Raw genomic sequence first — 18,890 nt, forward strand, 5'->3', positions numbered from 1 at the left:
GGCTGCCATGTTATCTTTCAACTCTTAATCTTTTTTAAAGACGCAGTGAAATAAAAAACACATTTTCCCAGTCCTAACCCCGTGTCCCTGCGTTAATTGTTCATTTATCTCTTGTTATATGCAAAAATACATCTCTTTTCTTTTCCTGTAAAACAATATTTTTGAAATCGTCCTAAACTCGGAGGCGTGTACATAAATGTATCCAATCAGCCATGTGATTTGGCCTGACTGGATAACCCCGCCCATCATATAACACCGCACTTAACCGTTAGCTCGTGGGTCACAGTAGCTAGCAGAGCGATATCATGGGTCAGAGGAGTGTGTTTGGAAAAACATTCTTTCCAAAGAAGCCACGCTCATTTTTAAAAGGGACAATTCACCCTAAAATTAAAAATACACATTTTTCCTCTTTCTTCTTGGCTTGTGGTAAATCTGTATTTTTGATTTTGGGCAATCCAATCAAATCTGAGGGATTTCATTTAAATCCCTCTCGTAAATATATCAGTTTCACCGGGAACTACAACATATGACAGAAGCTACAGACACTCTTAACTGTTCACTGTGACTTTAAACGTTCAACCACAGGAGGTCAGGGTGATACGTTACTCTGTACTTGTATTGTTGTTCCTGTGTTGTATTTGTATTTACTGTATATTCTGTTTCCTTTTAGTCTGTGCGGTTTCTGATCCCGTGTCCACTGGATGCGGCTCTGTCACGTGTCTCTTTTGGTTCAGATGACCATTGGAAGCATTTGGCAGACACACTGCCAACATAGCAGACATTTTATGTGTTTTACATTCTATTGAAAACTCATTGCAGCTCATTGACGATCGACTGTGGGAACAGATACTTGTGGCTGTGCTGCTGATGCTGGACAGCGGCACGCTGGCTGGAATGGCAGCGGGATCGTCTCACATGACACGATGCAGCCACGTCCAGTAAACACGGGAGGTTAGTCTATGTACCGCAAGTAAAGCAAAAATGCAAAGCTCAAACCAGTCACATGACACCGCTGACCAATTACAGGCAACTGTGCCGGGAAGGTAAACCCGGCTGTGAGAAACATTTGAGTTCTGCCGACCAGTCAACAAACACTGTGGCTATCAAAGCCAAATACTACAATTATTTTTGATCCCAAACTCACACTCTTTCCAAATGCCGAAGCTAAATTGAAGTTGAGTTGAAGTATGCTGCCAATCTTTGGCTTTCTGTGTTAATATGGCACTGAACAGCGAGTTAAAGTGAACTATGTATTGGTTCAAAGGTAACGCAAAGGTGCATCCTCAACATGCAGTACAGGAGATCTGGTTTCCTTCCCAAATGTGATCACAGTGTCAATGAAAAATAACTGAGAATAATGAAATCCAGTTCTACACGCTTCCGAATTATACATTTCTTCTCAATGCTCGTCATCCCGACAGTTCTCTGGCAGTAAAGAACTGTAGATTTGGAGATGGCATAAAATTGGACGGCAGGTAAATGATATTCAAATGTGTCATCTCTTCAGAGAGAAAACTCAGCGCTCCCTCAGGAACTGTCTGATGAATATTAATGTGTGGTAACAACAGTAGCGGCGTGCCAGGCCTGTCAGACCTGGAGACAGCTTTCTAGTTTGAGGGCAGAGAGCGTCGCTTCTCCACCTCTCACAGCATTGTCAACTTGTTTTCCCTCTGCGCTACATGGGAGCTTTGTCGCTGGGCTCAGGATTTCTCTCCGCTTTGATATCTCTCCTCAGTTTGCCTTTGGTGTGTACTTCACAGGCACTGTGGCGGCACTCATTGACTCACTCTGACAATTGTTTTCTTCCTCTTTTATGCCACTATGCTACCTGCCACCCCACCTAATTGTCCCATGAGGGACATGGCAGCAATGAGGATAGAGAAACAGCCTTAATTCATCTTAAATGAGCTTTTGTGCTAATGTCTAATAAAGCAGCATGTTAATGGTGCTTTTAATTGTAAACTGGAAACAAGTTGCTGATTCCAGCAGTGTAGCAATTTCAGAATTCAGAAAATAAGGGCTCCATTTGGGATCATTTTTTATGGATTAAAATACATTCACTAGCATCACAGCCGTACATTATGATATTTTTAATATTGATATTTGCCAATACAACGATAACGACTGAGGAATAGAGCTAAGTGAACGCAGCAGTTTCTCGTCTGGATTTTGACTGTATTGGTTTATGATAATTGGCTGGCATGTGTAAAAAAGGCCATCTGATAAAACTCCAATAGTTAATACAGTAACACTGCATGAATCATAAGCAAATGGTTATGGATTATTGGGAGCGTTTTCATTATCATGCTCTCATGCAAGAGCGTACTTCTACTAAATCTCTTAAACTTTTTAGGTGTGCTCATAGCGCTCCAAGTCAGATTCACCAAACTGCCTTAACTGAACAAACCTGTTGTAAATTGCTAGTTTCAACTTGATGAATGCCACCTGTACATGAAGAGGCGCGTGTTTGTCAGGTTTAATCATTGGCATTGTCAACGCTCCCAAATTGCTACGAATATAAAGCTACTTCACCTCCATCTGTGGGCAAGTTCACTCACAGAAATATTACCTGGCAGTACCCGAAGAAGAAATTCCCCATCACGCAGACTAATGTCCTGCTGTCAAAAACCAGCAGATGAAAACGTTAAACGTTCAGCAGTTGTCAGTGGTGTTGGAGAATATTACTACAGCTGTCAGTTCCAGGACATGAAGCAGCTGCAGCGACATGAATAAAGATGCAACAGTTTGACATGAAGTTTGATGCTAAAACACGTCTCTAAAAAACAAAGCGGTTCACGACTTTGATGGGAGACTTGCACTAAGACTCAGCTGTTGAACTGTGAGAATTTTCCAAGCAACTACTATATTCTATAAATTGTAATGCCGAATTTTGGCAAAAAAGCATCTGACTCCGAGCCCTGGACCCCTCATGAATTTAGATACAGTTCTAAACAGGACAAAATTGGTGAATGCGACCAGTTTTCTTATATCAGTCGTAAACTCCACCACTCACATCACACTGTCCTACACACTGTCAGATTCTAAAATCACTTATATTTCTCAGCTCTACTGGTGAAAACTGAATATATGCAGTTTTAAAGATCCTTAATATTGTATGGCTTCTATCCTTCTTTCATGTCGATTTAGTTTCAAATCATTTTGTGCATCAACACACACGTCCAGTGCTAATGTTTCAGTTGGTGCGAATATGTGTGTGTGTGTGTGTGTGTGTCAGATTAGGTATTCCCTTTTATTTGCCTCGTGCTCCACAGAGGGGGGAGGCACACAGCACAACATCAGTCTACACACAATGTCTATAAACTATATCATCCATTTTTTACACACACACACACACACACAAAGGGCTCCACCTCACTCATGTGCCTGTTCAGAACATAAATAGGAGGGTGTGGTCTCTGTGTTGTCTAAGCTCCTGATGTATGTAGACACATACTATCAAGTTTGACAAATGCAAATCAGAATGATGACAGCTGTGACCTGTTCTCAGAGCTGACTGGCATTAATGTGGGCGTGCAGTGTTTACTCTGTTTTTGTTGTTATTACATTAGTTCTGAGTGAACTGACAGGTTGTAGAGTCAAACCCCAGATCAGCTGTCAGCAGCTGTCTGTCAGGGAGCAACACGGGCCCTGATCCCAGCAGTGATGAACCGTGGAGTATCACCTTCCACCTCATAGTTTATCTGTCTGAAATGAGTCTTTGATAATAATCTTGAAGATTTAACCCCATCTTCATTCTCTCCTCTCATTGGTTAGATGTGTCTGGGGCGGGAGTCAGAGCTAGTCCAGGTCAGACCTCGATTCATTCTCCGGCTAGCTGCTAGCAACTGTTGATTTCGCTCATCCGCATCCCAGCAAGCAAAGCCCGACTGGCTCCAGGAGCCATTTAGCTCAGACCTGCCTTGTCGTTGGGTCAGATCGTGTTGGTCGGATCACGTTCCCGCCACAAACAAAGCGCTCCAGAATTCATCATTTGTGACCCGACTGAGACCACTTCCTCTAAACTGGACTAAACGACGCATGTTTGAAAACAAAAGGCCTATAATGCGATCGAATAAAACAAACGGCACAATACTAGTCAGTGAAATGCTTGTATACTGAAAAATATCACTCTCTGGGGAAAGATTTGTATAGTATTATTCGATTAAAAAAACGTATATAGATCAAATAATTTGCCAATATGAACTTTACAAGTTATGTTTATGCTAAGAGGACTGCAGTGTTCATTTCGTCGGAACTAAAGACCTTTTAGTCTGGTTTTCGTCAGTGAATCGTCATTTTTGTCGTGCTTTGCTTTGGTTTGGCGTTCCTCTCGTCTGTTGTGGCAGAAAATACACAGTTTACCTGTTTGTACCAGACTGCAACACAACAGACTGCCTCTCCTCAGTCAGTCCCGTTGTCATTCACTGACTCTGCTGTTTGAACAGTCGCTCACTCTCTGTCGTTCATTATTGCAGTTTGTGTTTGTTCTCCACTTATTTGTTGACTAGAAATTGAAATAAATTCCGTCATAGTTTTTGATTTCATCTTGTTTTTGTTGTGGAAAAACAAATATTTTTTGTCATAGTTTTTGTTGACAAACTTAACACTTAACATTGATTTCTTTCTCCCTGCTCCTTTTGTGTGTTGATTGAGTGTGTATATTTGAAAAGATGAATGATTGCAGTGTATATTTTGAATTTAGTGTACACTGAAATGACCGCAGTAAACGACTGAATGAATCATAGCATGATATTTTTTCCTTATCCTCACTCAGTCAGCTCTTACCTGGTCCCAGTCTATACTGCGGAAAAATGTGTGTGACTTGATATCTGTGAAGCCCGTCTGGACCTGGCAACCCAGCCGCTCCTTAGGATCCTGTTGGGACCAAGACAGCTGGTCAGGAACGTAAACAGGAGCAACTGTGTTTCATAGCAGTGTGAGATGCTTTATTTATTCTTTATAATTTAGCATCTCGATGTAGGCAGTGCAGGCTTACTGTCAGGTTGATTCTACTTTATGTGGACAATAATAAAAAGATAGCGTTTCTCTTATTATATTTCAGATGTTATACAGCTCCTGAGAGAATGAAGCAATTCCACGTGTATGTGTACATGTGGCCCCCCTCTAACTGCTTAACTTGGACTGTGCTCTTTTCGTCACAACAATTATTGTGGTGACTTACAGAGGCAAAGTGCACGTGAAAAGCTAAAAGGCTGTTTGCACATAAACCCAAAAACATGCAAAAAACATGAGGCTGAAATGCAGAAACACACACTTATGCAAATGCACACACAGAATAATCTGTACACTCTGTACCTGTGATCAATATATTTCTTAAAGGGCCACACCGATGTTTTACATGTCGTAGTTAATTTACTACAAGTCACTTTTGCTGCCGATTCTTTACCAAAATGTGCATTTTCAGAATTTGAATGTGTTTTCTTTGAGGAAGTTGTCTTCCATTCATTTTACTGAGGTATAAAAATTGCAGAGACTTAAAACTTGCGTTAAAGGATAACTGTTATTCTATATAGTTCTATGTGTCAACATGTCATCCCATGTAAAAACCAACAATGTGTTAGTGCATCTCAATACTTTTTGACTTCCCTACTCAGCACTCAGCCCCATTGGTTCTGGTACTGAAGGCATACATTTGTTATACTATTTCCAGCGGCGGATGAATCCACATGTGGTGCTGTAGTGAGTGTTTTGGGCAGCGGGACGGTGTGTGTGGGGCTGAGTCAGAATAAACTCCAGTGTGTGTGTTCATGGTGATGAAGGAACATGTCAGCTCTTTGGCTCAGAGGAACAACATGGTAAATAGACTGCATTTATATAGCGCTTTTAGTTCTGTTCATTGTTGGTTTTGATCTTTTCATGGGATTCGTTGACTGTAAGAAAATATATAGAATATCACCAGACTGATAATTGAATCCATCACAGTGAATATCTTGTGTAGAGATGAACCTGCCTGGTAATACTATTGTGAGTTTTATTTGAAAGGGCTGCACTGCCTTTCCATTGAGCAATAGTCTCTGCAAGTGTTCATACTGTTGTGATATGAATGTAGAGCAGTTGGTGCCTGGAAGATGGATAAAAAATAAACTTCAAGATATGCAGTAGTCATTTGGCTACATATTATCAACCTTTGGTGAGAATAGGTTATGAAACCCAATTTTAAAGGAATATTTTAACATATTGTTAAATATGCTTATTTGCTCTCTCTCTGGGAGTGAGATGTTCAGATGGATATCAGTGTGTACAGAGCTGCAGTCAGGACGTGGTTAGCTTAGCTTAGCATAAAGACTGGAAACAGGGGAAACTTACCAAAAGATCTCACTCACTTATTATATCTCCTTTTCTAAATTCGTATACAAACAGAAATGTAAAAGGGTTAGGGTTAGGCAGTTTGTGGTTTTAGGGGAAGTTACGTGCTGGAACTATTTTTTAACAGCCGGGTGCGGTGACTTCCTGGAGTCACAGTATGGTTGCCAGGCAACCAGCGGAGGTGCTGCACAGAAGCACAAGGCGGATGTAAAACCTAAGAAATAGTTACACTATGCACCCTAAAACCACAAATAGTCATTTTTACATTTACATTATTCTATACTATGCTAAGCTAGGCTAATTGCCTCCTGGCTTTGTACTTAACACACAGAAATGTGATTGATATTGATCTTCTTATCTTACTCTTAGAAAGGAAGCAAATAAGCATATTATATACATACAGATACAGATTCTTCTTATCTCAGCCATTAGAGTTTAGATATTGCCATATGATATTGCCATATGAGTCTTACTCATGAGTTTTACTTCTGTGGTCTATTTTCAGGAACATAAACTGATCTTAAGCTGTATTAAAGTGGTAAAACATGGAAAACTTATTTCATTTATTTTAATTAGAAATTTATCAAACAAATAGCAATTTATCTTGTTCTTGTTCCTTGACCAAATCTGAATATTAAGGGACCCAAAGTGGTGCCTGAGCCCTAGGTTGAGAAACTCTGTGTACCAGAGACTGTATGGCTGAAACATGCAAAAACACTGGCAGGGATTAATTTACAGTATATTCACTTGCGCTGTATCCTAGTTCTACTATCTTACTACGAAAATGAAGGTATCATTAAAGTTTCGCTTTATTGTAACGCAGGAACCAACACATACAAATAAAGAGGCCCATAGCACTGTCCAAGTTCTTGGCCATGATCCCACACATGGTGATTTGACTGAGCAGCACTGTACACGGACACACTGAGAGAGATTGGGAGTGGACTGCTCTCACCTTGTTTAGAAAGCCCTTGAGCACGCTGGCAGCTTTCACCGACAGAGACCTTGGTATGCGAATGGGTTTCTCAAGAATAACTGTTGGCAAAAAGAAGAGAAGGACAGCAACAAAGAGAGAGAGAGAGAGAGAGAGAGAGGGAAGGAGAGAGAAAGAAAAGGACAATCGTGATTAGGGAGGAGGATGATTCACAGTCCAACCTGCCTGTGGGTGACCATGTCTGCTGCGTGGGAGTCAAAGGAAGGGAGGAGATACAGAGGACACTATTCTGTTCTTTCTCTCACTTTTGATGGTCTACACACAGCCTTGAGACTCCCACAGCTCAACAATGTCATACTAACGAGAACAAAAAAACAACAACTCTGAAAAATAGTTTCCCCCTCAAAAACCGAATCCAAGGATGTAGCACTACTTTAAAGATTGGTGCGTCACGCTGAGTTTTTTCTTCCAATCACAGTTCATGGTAATGTGACCAGTGTGTGCTCGCATACAGACGTGGTTACTCCCCATCGATGTTTCAGAATAAGATACGTCAGCACGGACATGTAGATGTAACAAAGTGTAGATGAGATGAGGTATGCTCTCTAAGAACACAGTCATCGCACCTCATTGTGATAAGCTGCTAAGTGGACTCTCTTGGGATGAGAAAATAGGATTTGCCGGTTCAGCCGGTAAAGGAAACCTTTATATTCTGTAAAAGTGAAGTAATTACACAAATTTGGGCCACATGCTTCATTCAAGCTATTTGTGCACATTGTCTTTCATTAAAACTGCTTTGCAAACTACATGGAAGAGGACAGGATGGCGCCTCTTACTGTCGGGCTGCCATAAATCAGCTGATCAAAATGTTGATGCACTCATCTGTGTCATCTCCAGTTATTACTGTGCTCTCACAGCAATAAGCTTCTCGAGTGGCAGCCAGTGATTTGTGGACCTTTTTTTGCCCCGGGTTCTGCCTCTAGGTCTACAGGCTCAGGCTTGTTCTTTCGTCTCAGCGGTACAGTTGTACTCCACAATTAAAACTGTGAACACATTTGTTCTATACGTTACATGTTCTTGTGCTGCTCTTATGTTTTAGTGCGCCTACTCTGGTGGACAGTAAAGTTGTATTGTATTCTACAGGCTTCATTGTGTCCCAGCCACTTCTGAAATCAAACCTAAACCCTGCTTTGGCCCTTTCTAATGTTTTTTTCTCCATCTTGTTAAGAACAGATCCTCTCACAGTATAATCGGGGAAATTATAACCAAAACAGAAAAGCATGTTCCACGACTGCTGTACTGTATTGTACTATTGGTACAAAATGGTGAGGTGAGAAGGCGGTCTAATGTGTATTGGAGTCCAACGCAATACATTGGCATTGCTGTTATTATCGGCCAATTTCAGCTTATGACAGATATACTGTTCTATCAGTATCAGCCCGATGAAGACTTTGACATATGTTTGAAAGCTCTGGAAAAAGCTCGTAAGTGGTAAGAAAACTAGAAAGTCTCAGAGATCATTTTAAATCTCGTTACCATTACACCATCCCAAACCAGTTTTCCTTCCATTGTATTTCAGCTATTGAAGTTGTGCGTGTTTTAACGTGAATACCACCTTGTGGCCGGTTCCACCACTGAATCGAATGTTTGCCAGCTGTCTGTCTGTCTCAGTGCTCTGGCATGTGGAGCACTGAAACCCAAAGCACAGCCTGGCACAGGGTCTAGCTAGGTCGCATATGGCTGGGTGGCTCCTATAGTGAAAGGGTTGGTTTCGATTGGCAGGCATTCATCCAGGAACCTGCTGCTCTACCGGTAAGACCGCCAGGAGGATGGTACTGGTGGCAGATGCTAGCCGTGGTGCCACGCTATGCTCCTGACAGTCACAGCAGAGACATAATGCGTCACACGAGGTTACTGTAGTATGGAGGAATTTCTGTTACAGTGGAGTGTGTGGGTGGCTGTGTGACAGAGGGAGGGAGGACGAGGTAAGGGGGTGTGCTATGTAAGAGTACCATATGGCTCAAGGAAACACAAATGCAAATAGGACAGATATTGTAGAGGTTCCTCTACCCTGAGGGTGCGATCACACTCAGTTTGTTTTCTTTGGTCCGAACCACTCTGACAAAGTTGACTTTGTTGCAGTTTTGTATTTGTGTTGTGTATGTAGGCACTGCAATATTACTTACAAGTACCTTCCTTACTGGGCGGAGATCTGGTACTTTGACTGGTCATCCCACAGAGTTTAAGATTTGAGTTTGGAGACTGTAGTTTGCCTATCACCATAATGCTGAAGCCGCTGCATGAATGCCTCGAGGGCACGGCACAACAGTCCACTGCAAAGCATCATGTCAATGCTGGAACATTCCTATGTGCATGTGAGGTTGAAATTATGGTTTTCACGATACCCGTATGTCTCTGCAGGTCTCCGCAGAGAAGGGTGTTATGGGTAACTATAAATTGCGGCGGCGTGCAGATGAGCGGACGCACGCCTCCCAAATCTCAACCATGCTTTGTGTGGACCTAGGCGTCAAGAAAGCTTCAACTCCTTCGAAACGGAAAACGAAAAACAAACATTTGTATATAAAAGATGTGTAAAAGAAACATCCACGCTAATGTCACCAAATGACCCTCATCCAGTCTGGAGAAGTACAGTAAGCAGCAGCAGTCAGGAAATGGGTGTCATTTGGAGACATCCGTGTGGCCGCCTAGTCTCTAACACCCTTCTCTGTGTTGAGAGTTTTTACACGTATATTTGCAGAATTATAATTTCCTCGTTCTCTGACACCTGTAGCACACCGTTCATCAGGTACAGTAGCCGAGGCAAATCCAAGAAGCGACTGTGATAAAACGGTTGCTTCTCTTGAGCATTGATGACACTGACACATTGACACGCATTAGTCCAGACTCATTTTCCCTCAGCTCATTTTGTTTCTCATTTTAACACCCAAGTAACTGCTGGCCATCAGAGTTCTACATCCTTACGCCATTAAAATCCTAATTATGAAACAATGTTCCAGCAACAGAAAACATAAAAGCTCATGAAACATGTTGTTTTGGGGGATATTTCCTGACATTCTAACTCTAACAGGTGCTTCGCAGTTTGACTGATGGAAGACAGAGACCTGTGTTTTCAGGTGGTTATTTGGCACCACCACTGTTCCACGCATGCACCCTAAACCTCATCTGTAACAGAGGCCATGATTTACTGCCAGATTTCCACAGTTCATGAGGGGTGGAGGAGCATGCATCACAGCACGTGCACGCAATATTAACCCATTTCCTGCTCACACACATACTGTAACAGCATAATGTCAACTGTTGGGCAGTAAGATCCATGCAGATAACAGCCAACTGTTACAATCTTGTTATGCCTTAAGACATTTAGAGAACTAGCTTGTTTTTCATACTGATGCAACCAGCCCAAAGGGTAGCATTACCTCAACCCATAAAGGACCATGTAATCTGTCAACTCAATTTGAAACACACAAATCACTAACTTGGATTTCTAAGGTGGAAAAATGTGGAAATGAATGAATTTCCACACAATGAAAGTGGAAAAGGGGAAATAAACACACAGGAGAAACATGTTCATTCGACTAAAGAAACAGTGTGCAGGGGTGTTCTCCAGCTGTTATTCCCCTTGGCTTCATCAGGCGTTCAAACTACTGTATATCACTAATGTAAATATGACAATAAGTTTACTCAAATGCCAAGAGATATCACAGACTAAAACAAAACAAGAGTGGATTGAGACACTACAACAAACTAAAACTACTTAACATTTGAGAGAAATAAAATTAGCCCTGTTTCTGAGATTCCTCCATTTTAATGAATCATAAGCAGAACCATCTAAGCCTGGATTTACACAAACATAAATCCTTTACAGCCCAGAGCTGATTGTTATTCTATTACATGGAATCTGTTTTCCCCACTGTCAGAATATCAGTTATGCGTCACAAAGGGTTAAATTAACATGTTTTTGTTTAAACCAAACAGCCTGCCATGTGCTCTCACTATTCATATTTGCTTTCCCACTATTCCTCTATACTCCCAATCCCTTAAACCATAAAGAATGTAGTCAGAAGCTGGGTGCATTCCTGTTGTTGAATCTGGGACAGATTTAGGACACTATGGATGGAGGATGAAAAAAATACTGTGAATGCTGTCATATTTTCTCAATAAACACCACTTTTTAAAGTGAGAATTTCCTCTTGTAAAATATTTACTAACTATCCTGAGAATTGCAGTCACTGAAAACTTTTACAATTACAATTTTTACAATGATCACAGCATTTACAAGCATTTCTTGTCTCAACCTTTTCTGTGTTATTTCTAATTCAGAAAGTAGATTTTCTTTTTTCTTTTTTTTTTAACCACACAAGTGAAGTGGCCCTGGGCATGTGATGCGGTCGGTCGGTCTGTGGTGAAATATCTCGACAATGAAATTTAGTTTAGACATCCATGTCCCCTTCGGATGAAGACACCTGCAAAACTAATGACATTCCCGTCAGCTTCAGCTGTACTTTGTCTTTAGTGCTAATAAGCAAATGCTAGCATGCTAACAAGATAAACTAAGATGGTGACCATGGTAAACATTATACCTGCTAAACATCAGCACATTAACATTTTCTTTGTTAGCACTACGATGTTAGCATTTAGCCCAGAGTACAGCCTTACAGAATCGCTAGCATGGCTGTACACTCTTGTTTGCCCTGCTAGCAGAAGAGGATGATTACGAATGATTTGGTGAGTAGTATTAGTCACTAAATCATATTTGATTTAATATTTAATGTTTCCTCCAGCACCACCATCAGGTAACGTAAGTGAAATGTTCCATTTTTACTGGGCAGATGCCGACAAATTTAAAAAGCACATTCATGCTACCCCAAAGAATCAACCCTCGCAATATGGGCACTTCAGACCCAGCCATTATTTGAGTTTTATGATTTTTGGCATTGATTACAAGAGAGAATAATGCCTCATAACTTAAATAACAGTTAGTACAGACAGCAACTCTTGTTGTTAAACCACATGTGCTAATGAGCCCTAAAAAGTAAAAATGTTATAGCAAAGGGTTTCAAAATGCCACTGTGAAAACTCCTCTGGCAGTATAAACCCTATGTATTCCTCTGTCTCACCTTGAAAGAGGTACTCCTCTGTGTTCATGTCAGGATTGTCGGTGATAATGTCAAAGGGGGACCTCCCAGCCATCATCTCAAACATCAGCACTCCCAGAGCCCACCAGTCCACACTGAAGCCTGGGAGGGCACACAACAGTAAGACAAGATATTCATTCACACGTATGTGTGGATATATATGAAATACATGTTTTCCAGCTTCCTCCTATCTTATCAGTATAAATCGTGAACTGATCCAACCCAGGCTGTCTGCTGTACTCACCGTAGTCCTCTCCTCTGAGGATCTCAGGTGCAATGTAGTTGGGTGTTCCACAGAAGGTACTAGTGGTGTCACCTGGTCTGATCCCCTCCTGAGGGAAGAAGAAGAAGAAGAATGAAGATAAAGAAGGAAGAAGAAGAAGAAAGAAGGACGTGCAAAAGAGAGAACAGTGGTTGCAGGGATAAAAGAGGCAGTGTGGAAGACATGAATATACATGAATGGTGGGTGAAACAAAGACAGAGGCCCTGTTAGTACTTCCAGTCAATACAAATCTACTGCATTATTGATAACCCTACGCCAGCCGTCTACGCGGTCGACTGAAAGAACCAGTGCGTCTCTTACCTTGCACATGCCGTAGTCTGTGAGCTTGATGTGTCCCTCGTGGTCCAAGAGAACGTTGTCCAGCTTCAGGTCGCGGTAGATGATGCCCTTTTCATGCAGGAAGTTCAGAGCGATACAGATTTCAGCAGCATAAAATCTGTGAAGAGAAGAGAGAAATACAGAGAATGATATGTCCGACCTGTCCTCTAGTGCCACCATCAGGCCCAAGATTTCCACTTGTACACAAGAAAACATTAAAATCTATAGCCCTTGGTACTACCACCACATGTTGTGTTGTCATGTCATGTCATGTGTGCATAAGCCCCCAAGTCACTGTTTCGTAGCAGTCGGAACGGCAATTTCTGTAACATTTCCAACACAGCACAAGTATGAATTGATTGTTGTCACATTAATGTAAAGGCACAATATCATCAATATAACAGTACGAAATGAATGATTAATTAAGCTTTAATTAAGCTACAGAGATAAACAGTGATTCAACTGCAAAATAAATATTGTTATTTTCCAGTTTAACGCTGTTCTTCAGTAGTGCTGTGACCGTGGTGAGAAGGAAAAGGGGGCTTTGCACTCTCTTGTGGCGCTACAGGTGACAAATATCCTGCAAGCATTGCAGCTCTATCCATAACGGGCCTGTCAAGAGTTTCCCCTCGGGGATCAATAAAGTATTTCTGATTCTGATGTTTGAATAAAGCCTTTGCACAGCATTTATGTAACAGAGACCCATGTCTGAATGCCAAAAGGCCATTACTTTGACAGAAAGAGAAGGCAGCAATATTATAGATTCCATGTCTGAAAAGGGCTTATTGAGCAGATTGCCATTCATGCCCACAAAGGATGAACCGTTCTGCTCTGAACACTCACCAAGTAATCCGCTGAGCACGTACATGCTAGAAAAGTAAGGGCCTTTATGCTACCACCACGCTCACAACAAACTTTACATAGTTAGCCTCACTACTGGCAAAATAACCAGTATGTTGTTGATTCTGTCCAACACTTTTATATTGTGGGGTTGTAATGAACAATCCAGCCTCTAGGGGAACTTGTGTGGCTTGATGGGAAATGTCACTGTGCGTCTAAGTCAATACTCAAAGCCTGGACCCTGTATTTGGTTGGATTTGAAGTAATCCAACCAAAGACAGAAACACAAAAATATATAATACACATGCAGCGCAGTTGGGTGTTTCTAATCGATCACTGAGTTTTGAGGTTTAAAGGACTTTCATAAGGCAGCGTTATTGTCATTATGGTGAACATAGACATATTTATAGAAAACATTACATTACAACCCCATGGTTTCGACCATGTACTTGGGTGAGTCAGTAGCATGGTTCCTCTGCATGTGTAGGTAGTGTGTATTCTCTCTCCAGCCTTCGTTAACACTGACGCGCCTCTCTCTGTCTGCCTGCTGTAAATCCACGATTGTCAAACACTGAGGGGAATGTAGCGGAGAGATGTTTGACAGAGAAATCACAAATCCTACCCCGCTCCCCCACGTTTTCACTGTGACAGCCTCCATTGTACACCGTTGTTCGTTGCTGGCATCAGACTGATAGAAGCTGCATCCTATCAGCAGCACCATCCATCGCCCACCGGCCCGCCTCCCCCACGGCGTGGGGGAATGCGGCAGGGCTCTCTCTAAGAGCGCTGCTCATGAATATGTACAATCATTATGAGTGATTAACATGCTGCTTTGCATATGTACAGCCACTGTCTCCAGAATACAGATTGCAGGGGCCGATAGGGGCCCAACAGTGCCTCTCTAAATTACCCAGCCTTTGATCCAGCATTTATCAGAGCCGCAGTTGGAGTGCCCCGCAAGTAGTCAGGCACAATGAATTATGGGTGCTCATTATATTTCTCAGAGGTGGAAAAAAAAGTGTTGAGTCTGGTTTTGGCAGCGTTGCCACGTCCACGAAGAGCTGCTAAAGCATCCCATTAAGCATACGTTTGTAAGGAGTACTTACAAGAAGTATGCTGTTGAGGTGCAAAGAAGGTGCATATAAAAGCATCTTCAACCAAGCACACACACTCCAGCTGTCCTTCACCGCAAAACACAAGATGCTTTTATGAAACCGATTGGGGTTTTTTTGCGCTAACCAAAAGACAAAAACTACACACAGCCTGTGCTTCACACAATACCATCCTGTGAAATACAAAGGAACCCATCTGGAGGAGGTTCAATCAGTCCAACCCAAAATAGCTGCCACTTGCATAGATGTGTTTCCTGTGTAGCTAGTTGACTGTGCCATGTCAACTTAACCAAAATTCACCGACTTCGACGTCCTCCTCTGATCATGCAGCCTATTCCTGGAGGCCTCACTGCAGCACCTCAGTTTTCTTCTATTACAGTATACGGCCTGTGCATTTGAGAAAGGCCAAAGGAAAAGCCACTCCACTTCACATTTGTTTAAAAATGCTACCTGTACATGTAGCATCTCTCATACGAGTTATGATCCTGACAAAAGTTTAATTTTCCATGTGGAAGTAACACACTTAAAGACTATCAACTGCATCTAAATTTAGATGCTTCAATTCTGGACTGGTTTTAATCATGCACGTAAACAGATCTACTAACATCTGGATGTTTACCTTGCATGTTCTTCAGGGAGCTTCCTTTGTCGTTGCATATGAAACATCAAGTCCCCGCCGTTCACATATTCAATCACCAGAAATAACCTGGAAATCAGAGCGTGGTGAGAAAATCCATCAAGTAAACCACTGATCCTGTTCAACAGAGGCTCTCTGAAACACGGTGAAGACGAGATAGTTTTAAAAAATGTGAAAAATAAAGAGATGCACAACGATATGTCATGCAGGTAAAATAGGTCTTCATGAAATGTCATAGCATATCAGATATAAAAGAGTACATGTGCCATGTCTGCTTGTGTCCCTTTGATTGAAATCAATCTGTTTCTTGAGAATTGGCATTTCCTAAATCTTGAAATACCTTTCTCCCTACAGGAATGTTACCTGTTGAATGCTACTGAATCAGCCCTGCATTAAAGGCTGGCATTAGTTCATTAAAAAAAAATGTTCCCAACAAATCCATTACAGAGCCTAAAACCACTGAATTTACCTGCTAACATGTGTTTTGTGAAGCTGCCTTCAGTTGCATTGAGATGAACAATCTCATGCAGACGTCACTGGGCTCGGCCAGGTTCGAGGTTTATTGTTTACATTGTTTTGCTAGTTTGACGAGCTCCGAGGAATAAACTGCATTTGCTATGTTTATTGTTCATTGTATGCTATGGCTCGTTTATGCGTTTTAATAACCATGCTCAGGACACACTGGTGAGGTGCAAGATGGCCAAAAACATCTAATATGGAGAAAAGAAGGCTGTGCACACTTCCAATGCAAGTGTTTAACAATGAAGCCAACGTTTTGGTCACTAGACCTTCATCAGGGCAAATGTTTTACAAAAAGGCTTCTAATGGCATCAAATCGAGCACACCTGTGCTTTTCCATGCAAGTGAAAGCTGAGGGGGAAGCAATGCAGAAAGCAATCAGGAGATCCAAATAATCCAAATAAAAAGGAATTAAACATCAGGAAAACTATCAAGAAGTGTGAACCTACGACCTTCAACACATTAATACAATCCATTTATATTTTAATGATATTACAATCCGCGTTTTAACCCTCAGGATGTCGATATCCTCAGTTTTTGTGATGCATTGTAGCAGTGGACCTTGGGAACTAAAAAGCACAGGTGTTCTCTATCGGATGTCATAAGTTTTGAGATTCACCCTTTGTCAACCATTTGCTCTAAAGAAGGTTAGTGACTGAAGGCTTCGCTTCACTGTGAAATACCTGCATTAGACGAAGTATGCAGAGCTTTCCTTTCTTCACAATAGTTTTAGGACAATAATGGAGTTCCATGACATAAAAGGCATGAGAGGCTTTTGCTACGCAGACAATACTTGATAGTAGGATACATTCATTTTCATGGGATTTTTTTGATAATTACAAAATGATAAAAATACACCAGCCTTATCCTCATATTATCTTATATACATTGCTGTCAGGTACTGTGAGCTGTAATATACTGGCTTTAAATACAGTGTGAGCTCTCTCAAAGTGTCAGCCTTATCACGCTCTTACCGACTTTCTGTCTGGAAACAGGAGTGGAGGCCTACTAGGAATGGATTGGTGGACGCCTGCTCAAACACATGCTTCTCTGTCTGCACCCAGTCAATATCCTGGAGAGATGAGGGGAGACAGACGGAAGCAGAGATGGCATGAAGGAAAGATAATGTATTAACAATCAATTTGTCTGATCAATAGACTTTCTCTGTGGTTAAACAGACAGCCGGAGAAACACCATGCCACAGATAAAAGATGTAGTCAGTCTCAGAACAATCCTCACACAGGCTTAGTCTGAGACTGTTCCGGTTTAAGGGTGGACCTTGGATGGCGTGCCACATGATAACCAGGCAGCATGAACGCCAAAACCTGCGTTGAAAGCCATCCACCAGTTGGTCATTGACACGAATGAAGGCTCAACATAACCTTTTGAAAATGATAAGGTTAGCGTAATTTAAAAAAAAAAAGCTCTGTGTGTTCAAAGTGTGGAATGCTGAAGGACGACGCTGAAGAAAATGTCCCTGAAAGCCAAATCCATTTGTCAGGAGCGACATTTTAATCTGAGAGGCACTGATAATAAATGCTCGTTGGATTGTCCATAAATGTCTGACTGTTGCACATCACTCATAATGGCTACTATATACCACAAACATTTTATTTTTTTGAGGGTTAACAGTTGATTTTTAACTGTTAGGTTTGGGGGCCGACACCTACTCTGCTCAGCACAGTGTGGTCACTCTTGCTTGCTTGATTTTCGGGGTGTGGTTGGATTGATATAAAACATTAAATCAAACACAGCATCACTAAAATCCTAGGGAAAACCTCAAGTCAGTAGTGTGTGTGATGATGGCTTTAAACAAGTGAAAAATATATATATTTTTTATAAAACTACTCAATTACAAGTAAAAATCCTGCAAACTGCAAAAGTGTCATCATGGAAATGTATTTAAAGTATCAAAAGTAAAAGTTATTATGATACAGAATGGCCCCTGGCAGTGTTATGCCACTATATATTATATTATTGGATTATTATTACTGATACATTAACATGTACATCACCTTTCTAAAATCTTCAGTATGTTTACTCACAAATCAATTCTCTGGAATAGCCGGAGCGTCAATCAGCTGTTCATACTTCAGTTACAGAGAGATGTGAGTGTTTAGCCGGAGGCCAGGATGTTTTATGCTGTCATTAAGTTGATGATAGTTAATGTTTTATGTGAGCTACAATACAATGTGTCTAAATTTTTTGAGTTCCCCATGCTGCCCTCCAACACCATATGGTTAATTTATAACATCACAATAGAGACCCCATATTGTGCACATGATACCAAATTCCTTCTGGTCAACTCATTAATACTCGAGGAATTTATAATTATACAGAATACGCCTTGACAACACATCCTGTGTTGGTCATTTCAGCTCCTTTAGTAGTTTGTAGTCTGTCTCTGCAGAGTTCTTACAAGCTCCCTTTGATGTCGGGCATTAGACCACTAAAGAGATGAATTATTAAACTAATGTGCATGACTAGAGCTATGAATAAATGAAAATGGGGTGTCCAATCAAAACATTAAGAGGACTCGATGATTTCCTCAAATCCTCTTTATCGGGGCAAAATTGCATCTTTGTTACGGAGTCAGTTTTCTTTTGTTCTCCTGCTGTCACTGAACATTTGGATTTAAACACTTTAACGCTTTAAGTATGAAGTGTTTATGTGGAAAAGAAAAAACGCCTGTGACGTGATTTATGTTGTCCTGGATTAGTTGTGCAGATGTTGGATGATGCAGTAGCTCAGTGATCCTCGGTCT

At 41.3% G+C, this 18,890-nt stretch overlaps 1 protein-coding gene across 4 annotated transcripts in view; it reads right to left on the reverse strand.

Moving 5' to 3' along the window:
* Positions 1 to 18,890, reverse strand: part of prkcz (protein kinase C, zeta) — a 107,009-nt gene that overhangs the window by 17,354 nt on the left and 70,765 nt on the right. For all 4 annotated transcript variants that reach the window (XM_044210920.1, XM_044210919.1, XM_044210923.1 and 1 more), the window contains 7 exons: positions 17,101 to 17,198; positions 15,590 to 15,676; positions 13,001 to 13,136; positions 12,662 to 12,749; positions 12,400 to 12,519; positions 7,283 to 7,362; positions 4,786 to 4,875 (listed from right to left, as the gene is read on the reverse strand). In XM_044210920.1, coding sequence (XP_044066855.1) covers positions 4,786 to 4,875; positions 7,283 to 7,362; positions 12,400 to 12,519; positions 12,662 to 12,749; positions 13,001 to 13,136; positions 15,590 to 15,676; positions 17,101 to 17,198 — 699 coding nt within the window. The remainder of the gene's footprint in view (positions 1 to 4,785; positions 4,876 to 7,282; positions 7,363 to 12,399; positions 12,520 to 12,661; positions 12,750 to 13,000; positions 13,137 to 15,589; positions 15,677 to 17,100; positions 17,199 to 18,890) is intronic.

This window comes from Siniperca chuatsi, linkage group LG10 (genome assembly GCF_020085105.1).
Source record: "Siniperca chuatsi isolate FFG_IHB_CAS linkage group LG10, ASM2008510v1, whole genome shotgun sequence".
Taxonomy (NCBI): domain Eukaryota; kingdom Metazoa; phylum Chordata; class Actinopteri; order Centrarchiformes; family Sinipercidae; genus Siniperca; species Siniperca chuatsi.